The sequence below is a fragment of the Dendronephthya gigantea genome, unplaced genomic scaffold, assembly GCF_004324835.1.
Source record: "Dendronephthya gigantea isolate DGI-Jeju-01 unplaced genomic scaffold, DenGig_1.0 000036F, whole genome shotgun sequence".
Lineage (NCBI taxonomy): Eukaryota > Metazoa > Cnidaria > Anthozoa > Malacalcyonacea > Nephtheidae > Dendronephthya > Dendronephthya gigantea.
The window spans coordinates 1,883,543-1,897,075 of NW_021163046.1; the positions used below are offsets into that span (position 1 = coordinate 1,883,543).

General features: G+C 36.5%; 1 protein-coding gene across 1 annotated transcript; it reads left to right on the top strand.

Moving 5' to 3' along the window:
- Positions 1–1,562: 1,562 nt before the first annotated feature.
- Positions 1,563–7,023, top strand: LOC114525915 (the record flags this gene model as incomplete). Its single annotated transcript, XM_028547373.1, has 4 exons — positions 1,563–1,587; positions 2,138–3,822; positions 4,051–4,067; positions 6,510–7,023. Coding segments are annotated over exons 2-4 (2,208 nt in total), but the record flags the coding sequence as incomplete, so codon positions are not given.
- Positions 7,024–13,533: the final 6,510 nt, after the last annotated feature.

Here is a 13,533-nt window from a genome sequence, read left to right on the forward strand (position 1 = left end):
AACTAAGTAGAGGGAACTACAAATTCGCTCGGTAAGTTTTTCAAAAGAACCAAAATTTTGCACATAGCAGTGCATTATGTCGACTGCCGATAATCAGCATGATACAAATAACATGTTGCAATTTAACCTTTTTTCTTTAGAACATGATTTAAAAGTGAAGAATATATCTTAAAGTTCCGAAGTAGCAGTAAGTACTTCATAGACTTATGTTATAGTACATTGACGCATGATTTGTCCAAATATAACACTCAGAAGCAACGTATATCCAAATATAAACTACCCACGCAACAGATGGCGTAAGCTGAAATTCACTCTTTCTATACCCGGCAACGAGCTCGTAAAGTTTTACTGTTTATTTAAATTGTGTTCGTACAACGAGAAATAACACACAAGGCACACTATCAATTTACGCTAAAGAGGTAATTTTCCGTAGTCACGGTATCTCGCAGCTCATGCAACGCTTTATATTCGTTAAAGAAGATCGTGCAAATATAAGGAAATTTGACTGGGGAAACCCCCGTGTCTTCTAGGATAATTCACCCACCTATACGCAAATGTCTTACAGCTCTATCAACCTTTCATCTGGATATACATTATACAAATATACATTTTAGAAGCCGAGTTGTCAGATGTTTCTTGAATTGTGTAAGTGTTTTTATTGAATTCGAATAAGTTTGATATACCGTTTTTAAAACGACCAAACTTGACATGCAATTTGCAGTCATCTGTGTAATCAAAAATTCCTGCCGATTTTCCCGCTTAGCTTTGAGAAAGACTTTATTAATATGTGAGGGTAAATCAATTATGAATTTTGGAACTTCACTCGATGCAGGTAAACTCCAGAGGTTTAAAGAGTTTTAATTTCGAGTGCAATTATACACACTTCAAATTCAAGCTAGGAACAGTCAATATAAAAAGAAATCGACATACACTTTTTTATTTAAAGAACTGATAGTTTCTTCCAAATTCCCATTTAGCGCCATGGACGTGGGATATTACTCCCGTTAAATTTTCAAAACGTTCGCAGTTTCTTTATATCATTAAGATTCAATCTTCAAGTTTTGGCAACAAAACTAACAGTGCGAGTCAGGTTATGATGATTTGATTTCTAGTCGTTTGACATCGTCTAAACGATTTTTCTTTCAATAAGTGCGGTCTGATTGAGAAAATATTCTAAATCGTTTTTAATCCTATCAAAATGACGCGCAAAAAGCTGAAACGACGCCGTATATCGTTTGTTTCGAATCTCGTTATTCGTGGAATGCATGGCTTCAGTGACCATGCAAATTAAATAAAATCAGACTTGTATTATAGCAATGTTGAATTGTATTAAAGTAAAGCAACTTCATTCACTTTTGACCAGTTAATTCTCTTGTCATGATTCAAAATTGTTCTTGTGTTAATAATAAGTGGTGAGAAGTGCAAATTTGCTTCATACGTTTTTCAAAACGACCAAAATTTCGCACATAGCAGCGGTTAATAAACTGCCGATAATCAGCATGATACAAATAACATCTTTCAATTTATCTTTTTCGTTTAGACCATGATTGAAAAGTGAATGATATATCTTCAACTTCCTAAGTAACAGTAAGTACTTCATAAAACTTTAAAAATCTATTATAGTACATCTGACGATGATATATTCAAAGATAACACTCAGAAGCAACGTAATTAATATCCAAATATAAACCACCCACGCAATAGATGGCGTAAGCTGAAATTCACTCTTTCTATACCCGGCAACGAGCTCGTAAAGTTTTACTGTTTATCAAAATTGTGTTCGTACAATGAGAAATAACACATAATGCAGACCATCAACGCTAAAGAGGTTATTTCCCGTAGTAACGTTATTTCGCACCTCGACGCTTTATATTCGCAAAAAAGAAGATGGTGCAAATTGCAAATAAAGAAATTTGACTGCAAACACCCCTACATCTTCTACGCAAATGTCTTGCAGTCATATCAACCTTTCATTTAGGTATACAAATATACATTTTAGAAACGTGGCTTCGATATATATCAATTTCGCTTCGATATTTAGATAGAATCTTCGCTTTTTTAAGAGAACATTTCCATGAGGACTGCCCTATTTTGCTCCTTATAATATTATTTAGATTAAATTGTTATAAATTTCTAGGAACCAGAATGTCCGGATTGCCATGGGAAAGCGAGGAAAGCCAAAACTACATTCGAGCGGACTACATTGTCACTGATGCTGTGAGGAAGGAATTGAGGGATTTCTTTATTCATGAATGGAACAAACGTTACCAGGCTTCTCTCGGAGCGTGGGATGACACAAACGTCAGTGGTAGTCAGTTGTTTAATCTGGAGAAAAAACGAGCAAGGCCAAATAAGACCATGCTTCAGTCTAAATTTCAAAATGGAGATACAAATGAGTGGGATTGTACCGTACTTTTTGATGCAATTCTTTATTCCAACTCAATCGGTGGTAGTCTTAGTACAACAGAAAAGACTGAAATCGATATTCTTCGAAAACTGCGAAATGAAATAACTCATAATATACCTGACAAAACGCTAACTAATAAAGACTTTCAAACCATGACAACAAAAGTTGAGAATGCATTGGGTGCATTAGGACTGTCAATGAACGAGGTCGTTCGAATAAAAAACCTGTTTGCGTCATTTATAATTCTTCCCCCTGAACCAGCCCATGAAGTCGTTTACCGTTCTGACAAGATACACGAGATAAGAGAAGACATTGAAAAGTTGCGTAGTGATAACGATGGCAAACTTACATATTTTTACATCTCTGGGAATCCAGGCAGTGGAAAATCACAACTTGCCAGACAAGTTTGTGAAGATATTTGCAAAGATGTTCATGCGAAGGACGAAGTAATGTTTGTAATGACATTGAACGGAAAAGATTTAGATTCTCTTTTTTATTCGTATGAAAATTTTTGTCGTCGGCTGAATTGTAACGAGAGCGCATTGCAAAGTGTTTCAAGTTCATCTAAAACTAAAGAAGAGAAAATCAAAGATTTAAGATCGCAAATATCTTGCAGAATTAAAAATTGGAAAAAATGGTGGATCATCGTAGACAATGTGGAAAATCTAGAACTTATATCCCCACTACTGCCTTTGAAGGGAGACGAAGTTTGGAAGGACGGCCAAGTTATATTAACAACACAAAACACAAATGCTGTTCCACAAGACAGCGTCTCAACTAAGCATATCTCACTTATTCATGGAATGAATGACCAAGAGTGTCGCCAGCTGCTTGTCCTCTTATCGTGTACCGAAGTCGATAACCCAATACTAGATGAGGTGGCGGAGAAGTTAGATCGTCAACCACTGGCAATTGCCGCGGCAGCCGTGTATATGAGAGAAGTAAGCAATAGTTGCCCAGATTTTTCTTGGCGAGATTATTTACGAAAGCTCGAGAAAGGTAAAAGAGGGTTAACGGAAAAACGTCTTCAGCAGATAAATTCAGCAGCATATTCGTCCACCATGAGCACAGCAGTGCTGTTAGCTGTTGAAAAATGTGGAGAAAATAACACCATTCTTGAACATGCTTTCAACCTTTTCTCTTTGATATCGTTTGAACCACTACCACTTGAACTTGTTGTAAAATATGTTCAGCAGCAAGAAGATTTAGAGGCCGAGGATATTACTCCGACATTAAAACACTGCTCGTTGTTTGTTCAAGTTTGTAATGATGGTGATATCCGCCTTCATCGTGTTGTTCATGAAGCTGTCAAAACACTTTTCAACAAAACTAAAGGAGATAATATTCCCGAGACTGGTATTCAAAATAAGGACAGAAAAACCCCACAAAACATTAGTAAAGTTATTCACGACGCTGTAAAGACAATGAGTTACTTCAGTGATAGAGAAGATAAAAACAAATTAATTCCGCATTTGAAAGCATTTAAGAAGGAAATGAATAATAACATCATTTTACCTGATCAAGCGTTATACGTCATCAGTTTCAATTTTGAAAAAACTGAAATTTGCAGAATATACGATTTTTTTGGGGAAACCCTTAACTTCTACAGTTCTGACTATAAACTTTCCACTGAATTCCATCAGCTCGCACTGAAAATTCGGTTAGAACATTTTGGACAAAACCACACGGACGTTGCTACTTCATACGCCTACCTTGGTTGTGCATGTATAACAGGATGTGATCTGGAATGCGCTGCAGATTATTATCAACGTGCGTTGGAAATTCAATTGGATCGACTAGGACCGAACCATACTAATGTTGCTATCTCATACAGCAACCTGGGTGATGTGTGTAAAAGAAAAGGTGATCTTGATCTTGCCAATGATTATTATCAACGTGCGTTGGAAATTAAATTGGATCGACTAGGACCGAAACATACTCATGTTGCTATCTCATACAACAACCTGGGTGATGTGTGTAAAAGAAAAGGTGATCTTGATCTTGCCAATGACTATTATAAACGTGCGTTGGAAATTGAATTGGATCGACTAGGACCGGACCATACTCATGTTGCTATTTCATACAGAAACCTGGGTTTTGTTTGTGAAAGTAAAGGTGATCTTGATCGTGCTAATGTTTATTATCAACGTGCGTTGGAAATTAAGTTGGATCGACTAGGACCGAACCATACTAATGTTGCTATCTCATACAGCAACCTGGGTTCTGTTTGTGAAAGTAAAGGTGATCTTCATCGTGCTAATGATTATTATCAACGTGCGTTGGAAATTCAATTGGATCGACAAGGACCGAACCATACTAATGTTGCTATCTCATACAACAACCTGGGTGATGTGTGTAAAAGAAAAGGTGATCTTGATCTTGCTAATGATTATTATCAACGTGCGTTGGAAATTCAATTGGATCGACTAGGACCGAACCATACTAATGTTGCTATCTCATACAACAACCTGGGTGATGTGTGTAAAAGAAAAGGTGATCTTGATCTTGCTAATGATTTTTATCAACGTGCGTTGGAAATTCATTTGGATCGACTAGGACCGAACCATACCAATGTTGCTATCTCATACAACAACCTGGGTGATGTGTGTAAAAGAAAAGGTGATCTTGATCGTGCTAATGATTATTATCAACGTGCGTTAGAAATTAAATTGGATCGACTAGGACCGAACCATACTAATGTTGCTATCTCATACAACAACCTAGGTGATGTGTGTAAAAGTAAAGGTGATCTTGATCTTGCTAATGATTATTATAAACGTGCGTTGGAAATTCAATTGGATCGAGTAGGACCGAAACATACTAATGTTGCTATCTCATACAGCAACCTGGGTGATGTGTGTAAAAGTAAAAGTGATCTTGATCGTGCTAATGATTATTATCAACGTGCGTTGGAAATTGAATTGGATCGACTAGGACCGAACCATACTAATGTTGCTATCTCATACAACAACCTGGGTGATGTGTGTAAAAGTAAAGGTGATCTTGATCTTGCTAATGATTATTATCAACGTGCGTTGGAAATTCAATTGGATCGACTAGGACCGAAACATTCTAATGTTGCTATCTCATACAGCGACCTGGGTGATGTGTGTAAAACTAAAGGTGATCTTGATCGTGCAAAGGATTATTATCAACGTGCGTTGGAAATTCAATTGGATCGACTAGGACCGAACCATACTGATGTTGGTATCTCATACAGCAACCTGGGTGATGTGTGTAAAAGAAAAGGTGATCTTGATCGTGCGAACGATTATTATCAACGTGCGTTGCAAATTGAATTGGATCGACCAGGACCGAACCATATAAATGTTGCTATCTCATACAACAACCTGGGTGATGTGTGTAAAAGTAAAGGTGATCTTGATCTTGCTAATGATTATTATCAACGTGCGTTGGAAATTCAATTGGATCGACTAGGACCGAAACATTCTAATGTTGCTATCTCATACAGCGACCTGGGTGATGTGTGTAAAACTAAAGGTGATCTTGATCGTGCAAAGGATTATTATCAACGTGCGTTGGAAACTCAATTGGATCGACTAGGACCGAACCATACTGATGTTGGTATCTCATACAGCAACCTGGGTGATGTGTGTAAAACAAAAGGTGATCTTGATCGTGCGAACGATTATTATCAACGTGCGTTGCAAATTGAATTGGATCGACCAGGACCGAACCATATAAATGTTGCTATCTCATACAGCAACCTGGGTGATGTGTGTAAAAGTAAAGGTGATCTTGATCGTGCTAATGATTATTATCAACGTGCGTTGGAAATTAAATTGGATCGATTAGGACCAAGGCATACTCATGTTGCTATCTCATACAACAACCTAGGTGATGTGTGTAAAAGAAAAGGTGATCTTGATCTTGCCAATGATTATTATCAACGTGCGTTGGAAATTGAATTGGATCGACTAGGACCGAACCATACTCATGTTGCTATTTCATACAGAAACCTGGGTTTTGTTTGTGAAAGTAAAGGTGAACTTGATCGTGCTAATGTTTATTATCAACGTGCGTTGGAAATTAAGTTGAATCGACTAGGACCGAACCATACTAATGTTGCTATCTCATACAGCAACCTGGGTTCTGTTTGTGAAAGTAAAGGTGATCTTGATCGTGCTAATGATTATTATGAACGTGCTTTGGAAATTCAATTGGATCGACTAGGACCGAACCATACTAATGTTGCTATCTCATACAACAACCTGGGTGATGTGTGTAAAAGAAAAGGTGATCTTGATCTTGCTAATGATTATTATCAACGTGCGTTGGAAATTCAATTGGATCGACTAGGACCGAACCATACTAATGTTGCTATCTCATACAACAACCTGGGTGATGTGTGTAAAAGAAAAGGTGATCTTGATCTTGCTAGTGATTATTATCAACGTGCGTTGGAAATTCAATTGGATCGACTAGGACCGAACCATACCAATGTTGCTATCTCATACAGCAACCTGGGTGATGTGTGTAAAAGAAAAGGTGATCTTGATCGCGCTAATGATTATTATCAACGTGCGTTGGAAATTAAATTGGATCGACTAGGACCGAACCATACTAATGTTGCTATCTCATACAACAACCTGGGTGATGTGTGTAAAAGTAAAGGTGATCTTGATCTTGCTAATGATTATTATCAACGTGCGTTGGAAATTCAATTGGATCGACTAGGACCGAAACATACTAATGTTGCTATCTCATACAGCAACCTGGGTGATGTGTGTAAAAGTAAAGGTGATCTTGATCGTGCTAATGATTATTATCAACGTGCGTTGGAAATTGAATTGGATCGACTAGGACCGAACCATACTAATGTTGCTATATCATACAACAACGTGGGTGATGTGTGTAAAGGTAAAGGTGATCTTGATCTTGCTAATGATTATTATCAACGTGCGTTGGAAATTCAATTGGATCGACTAGGCCCGAAACATACTAATGTTGCTATCTCATACAACAACCTGGGTGATGTGTGTAAAAATAAAGGTGATCTTGATCGTGCTAATGATTATTTTCAACGTGCGTTGGAAATTCAATTGAATCGACTAGGACCGAAACATACTAATGTTGCTATCTCATACAGCGACCTGGGTGATGTGTGTAAAAGAAAAAATGATCTTGATCGTGCGAAGGATTATTATCAACGTGCGTTGGAAATTGAATTGGATCGACTAGGACCGAACCATACTGATGTTGGTATCTCATACAGCAACCTGGGTGATGTGTGTAAAAGAAAAGGTGATCTTGATCGTGCGAACAATTATTATCAACGTGCGTTGGAAATTGAATTGGATCGACCAGGACTGAACCATATAAAAGTTGCTACCTCATACAGCAACCTGGGTGATGTGTGTAAAAGTAAAGGTGATCTTGATCGTGCTAATGATTATTATGAACGGGCTCTAAAAATTCAATTACAGAAATTCGAACTAAACCATACTGATGTGGCCACTTCATACAACAACCTGGAACTGGTGCGTAATCTGCTTGATTTAAATTCCACGATAACAGAAATTGATGTATTTGCGGCGAGCAATTAATAATTATTGGATGTGGTTGAACGCCATAATTTTGATTAATAATTATTAACGCAGATTTTGGGCAGCGTTTGCTTTGAAATCGTGAACGTGAAATCCCGTCAACTGACGTTCTTGGATCATAGCTTAGTCAGGGACGTCTGCCGAGAGAGTTTAGAATTCAATTATGAAAGCGTGACGCCCGTGTTAAAAATGTCTCTATCACGCAAATCAAAACGGATTCAATAAAAATTATTATTGTATTTTAAAATCAAGTCGATGATCGACGTCAAACATTTGCAAAATCTAAGCTGTGTCGTAGGGTTATTTCATTGAAATATGTTGCAAATAAGGTTTTATAAACTTTGGCAAACCACGCCATTTTTTTATCTTTCAAAACCCGGCTTTTTCTAGATTCAAGAATTCCACACAAACTATAATTTGTAGATATGATTGATATTTTGTATTTACCGAATAATGATGAAACAATTATTGAATGAGGTTGAATTTCGCGATTCAGTCGCAAAAAATTGCAAAATTCTATTTTTTCTGTACTTCATATGCTAACATGTACCAAAGCTGGAGGAAACTAGGGGGATCATTTCTTCTACAAAATACAGTGATATACGTGCAAAAAATCCGTCGGGCAGAACGGAAATATTAACATGTACCATTTATTGACGAAATCATTCGGCAAGCTTCTCCCAAAATGTCAACAAAAAATGCGAAAAGAAATGGGAACAATAAATAGAGACATCCAAAATTAAAGGGTTTCAAAGCTATAATCTATAAACAGGTCAAATAACTTAAAATACTCTTCAAAAAAATCGCCTTTCCATATATTTCCATTAACATAGCTAACTGACAGAATTGGTGTCAAGTCGGTCAATTTTGCATGGGTATGACATATTTTAGTACGATAGAATGGTGATACGACGATAGGGTTAAAATTAATGCAAGAATACCTCGTTGATATCATAATTAAAATCATTAAAAACAACGACTAATGGAGCTACTTTCGTGCATAGGAAAAATTAGCATAATGCCGTAAACGTGCCATAATGGAAGAAAGTCGCAAACTGTTTGAAAGTTTATAAATATGATCGAGGTCAAGCTAATGATTATGATAACCTGCAGTAGAAATTTTTAGAACAATTAGGGCTGAAATCACTCTGATGTTAGTAATTTTTAGAATAACTTGGCTATTGAGCGTAAAAAGAATGGTCAACAAACTGCTTCAGTTGGAACAAGAAGACGTCACCGTAAAAACATATGCAACATCACATGAATAGAGGGTAAATGTTATCCTAAGAGTTGAAGCAAACGTGTTGAAGCAAACGACCAAGTCGAAAATTTAGAAATGATATCCTAGCAGCAGATCGAAGGAATCGCGAAAAGTTGGAAAAATTAGTAAAAACTTTATTTAAGTTCGTTGGCCTTTGTCAGCAAAGCGATTGTTTCCACGAGGAGCGTCATACAGCTTTTTACAACTTTGAAGTAAACCAAATAGAATAGAATCAGGAAATTCAACATATCAGCGAGCATATCAAGTCGCACCAAATCTACGACGTGCATGTGCAGCCGCTATATCAGCAATAGCAATCAAATTTAAATTTGTTTTACATTATGCTTTGGCATTCTTTATCAAATTGAATCTAAAATTTTGGTTTGTGTTATGTAACTGTAACAACAAACACAGCATCTCTTTTCGTCCGCCTCGCAGATTTAGTTTATCCTAAGCTCGTGTTGCTGGCAAATATATGTGCAATGTGTTCAAAATTATTTCTACAACGCTTTGCGAGTCACTGATAGACGTTTCTATTCATGTTTTAAGATTGAGGAACTGCAGCATGCTGGCACTCTTTATCTTTAATCTTTACAGCGAATGAACCTTTTTGATTAGTACAGACAGACTTAAAAAATCTAATGTCTCTAATCAGAGAAACACACGCAACCAACGCGCGGAGTTGTCAGTAATATATTTGACCCTATATAATTGACCCAGTTATCTTAGATAGTCATGAAAAATTTAAATCTTTGCCTTGAAACAGAGAAAACTGGCCCATTAATTACTTCTCTTCTTCTCCCATGTTTTTTGTCAAATGTAAAATGTTCGGATATACCGTCATATTTTTGTCGGTGATTTCAACAAAATGTCTAATAAAACATGTGACTTCCCACAAATGCTTGACCCAGAGAAGATTTGTGGTTCAGTTTTTCTTTTTATACTATAATTAGATCGGTGAAAATTGATAGTAGTGAGTTGTAAAATTAACGAATCTCAGAAGAGAATTATAATAATTAAAATGCAATATAAAAATTGTAAACACTTCCATCGTTATTATTGCAATCACGACTGATTTTCACATTTGTTTTATGAACAGTCTTTTCCCTCTTCTCTGCAAGCATGGTGGATTATCCAAAAATATTCATTTTCATGGCTTAATCACTTCCATGTAGGGATAAAAATCAAACGGGTATGTACAGAGCGATTGAATATGTATAACTAATCACTCGCCCTGAAGACTGTTTGAACATCCCAGGTTTTTGTACCTATACACGCACTCCGAAATTGTGTGAAAAATAAACCCATAATTTACATATGTCAATAAAAGCGTCTTCTTGACGCATGAGTGATTCCACAGGCGACTTGTAATTTTTTTAGTGTGTCAACATGATAGATCCAAAATGTATTTTTTGCTTACATGTATATCTAGTATATCTTATCTTTATAACTTTTACTTCTTCAACGTATAATTAAATAACCAATTAAAAAAATGATATCTGTCGTAATAAATCTGCCATGTTTACAAATGGATTGAAATTAGTTATGTTCAGTACATATATGTTTGGCCAAAATAAAAAAAGAGAGACAAAAAGGACACGCATTTGACCATTAAAACAGCTTGGTTATCTATGTCAAAATATTCGACGTCATAACCAAAGCATGGTTATGTTGTTTAATGTTTGTATATGAGCACCAAACATGGCTTGCAACTTTACATAGGACAAGCTTTTGACCTTTAAAATAGCGTGGTTATCCATGTCAAATATTTGACATCATAACCAAAGCATGGTTATATTGTTTAATGTTTGTATATGAGCACGAAACATGCTAGAAACTTTACATAGGACAAGCATTTGACCATTGAAACAGCGTGGTTATCCATATCAAAATATTTAACATCATAACCAAAGCATGGTTATATTGTTCAATGTTTGTATATGAGCACCAAACATGGCTGCATGGCTTGCAACTTTACATAGGACAAGCATTTCACCATTAAAACAACGTGGTTATCCATGTCAAAATATTTAACATCATAACCAAAGCATGGTTATATTGTTTAATGTTTTTATATGAGCGCCAAACATGCTGGAAACTTTACAAAGTATCTACTATTTCCAGGACTCTCCTAGCAGGCGCGCGGTTCCGAGCCCCAGAAATACGAAAAACGCTCCGCGGTCCCTGTTCTTATTGGACCAGGAACTGGTCCCTAACCGCTGCTTATCTTCTTGTTGTGTTGGTTGTTGTGTTAGGGGCGACGCTCTTTAAAAAAAACCCTAAGGCTATAGCATTACTTGATCGGAATGAAACTTGGCACAATTCTAAGCAATATTCCGCATCGATTGACGGAGTTTGAATTTTACTTTCACTTTTGAAGCAAGTTACAAGCAATTCTTGATATATTTGCAGCAAATAATATATACATATCATTAATATTCAGCCTATATACAGGGTGTCCCAAAAAAAGTCCCCCCTATTGAAATGAAGCCTTTGTTGATTTGAATGCATGATCACCGCAGTAGTGTGTAAATAGCATAGTTATTAGGTTGAGGCATTCAAATAAAGCGTCTTGCTTTCAATTGGGTTTATCATAAAGGCTTGATTTCAATAGAGGGGACTTTTTTGGGACACCCTGTATATAAGTAAACGGAAAAGATTAGAAATACATTGTCCTCTCCATTGTTATAAATACAATGCAGTTCAGAAATTAAACTCGGTTACGCAGTTCCTGGTCCCTATAGTACGATCGTACTTGTTATAATATCTTTTGGTTTTCCAAATATTTTAATTTTCGGTCCTTCTGATGATTCCATTGTAAGAAAAGACATTTCAATTGATAATTTTAAAATAACTTTAATTTTTCAGAATTTCCTCACTAAATATCCTCACGATGTACAATCACTGCAGTCATTTATCCTGGTTCTCCCTACTAATAGCATAAAGAGCAAAAAAATCAGTCTTTATTTACAATTGAATTAGAACTATGGTGAGAAACAAACGTGCTTTCATATAAAAGTAAAAAAAAACACTTTGGAAAAACAACCCCCCGGCGAAGTCATACGTAATGAAGGAAATAATAATTCGGTTTTGTCGAGGATCTTATTTCCGATGAGTTGATTTTTATTCAGAGATCAGATGGGGCCGGTTGTATCAAGCCCGTTTAGCTTAAACGGTGGATAAGTTCAAACCTACAACCGGCCCCTGGTCGTTATAATTTTTGCGTCACGACACTATTAAGCGAAAATATATAGATCAGCGGCTGAGCTAAAGCGAAGAAGCGCTCCAGTCAATGACACCAGTTGAAAACTACCCATTTTCATTCTCTCTATATAGAAGCCTGATTCCAATAAAGCGCCTGCGCACTCAGCTAACGCACAAGGCGTAAAGGGATAATATAATAATACTGATCTGATACAATTGGATAATTTTACATTCGTATTAAATTCGCCGTCAAACCGGAGCAGGACAATCACAACAATCGCACTAGCGTTTCACATTTGAAACGACGTTGTTTTCAGATTTCACCTAAATAAATTTTGTTTTGAATTTGTGTCGTTTCCAAAACATTTTTGCCGATTTAGGCCGAAACATAAAAAAATTAATCAGTGTTGTATAAACATGGTTTTATGGAATTTATGCGGCCAAAAACCTTCGCAAATTTCCAAGTCGATGCTCAAATCAAGTCATCGCCTCATCGGATTGGTCGATATGATCACGTGACAGCTCCAACTTCCGCTGAATATATTTAATACCAAAACAACATGAAATGTTTCAAATGTATTCTTATAACTTAAATAAGTTTCGTCTTTTAATAAAAATGGCTTAGTTTACATAGAGTATAGGAAACGTCCAGCAATATGTCGGCTACCACGTCAAATCCTAGTGGCTCGCATGAACGCTTCTCACCTCACACGCTCGAGAAAGCGGCGAAGACGAAGGTCTCTCTTCAGTCGTTCTATTCTAATCTTCTAGCACAGCATAAGGACAGAAAGTCAAGGTATTTTAATGAATTTCGTCAGAGATACATCGTTTCTACCGTTCCCACAGTCTGGCGGGAGATTATGTGCATCGCTTTATCCCCGTATATTTAATTTTTATAGACTATGTTGTCTCGAAGCGGCAATGGAAGAGCAAGGTTAACCGCTCAAGAGGTATATATGTATAATATACGCAAACAAATTGTCTCGCTGAGGTAATTTATCCACATGATTGCCCAATTTCACGATGACATAACATATAATGGTTTTAATAAGGCGTATATCTTTGTAAAAAACTTAATACTCAAGTGTCGTACA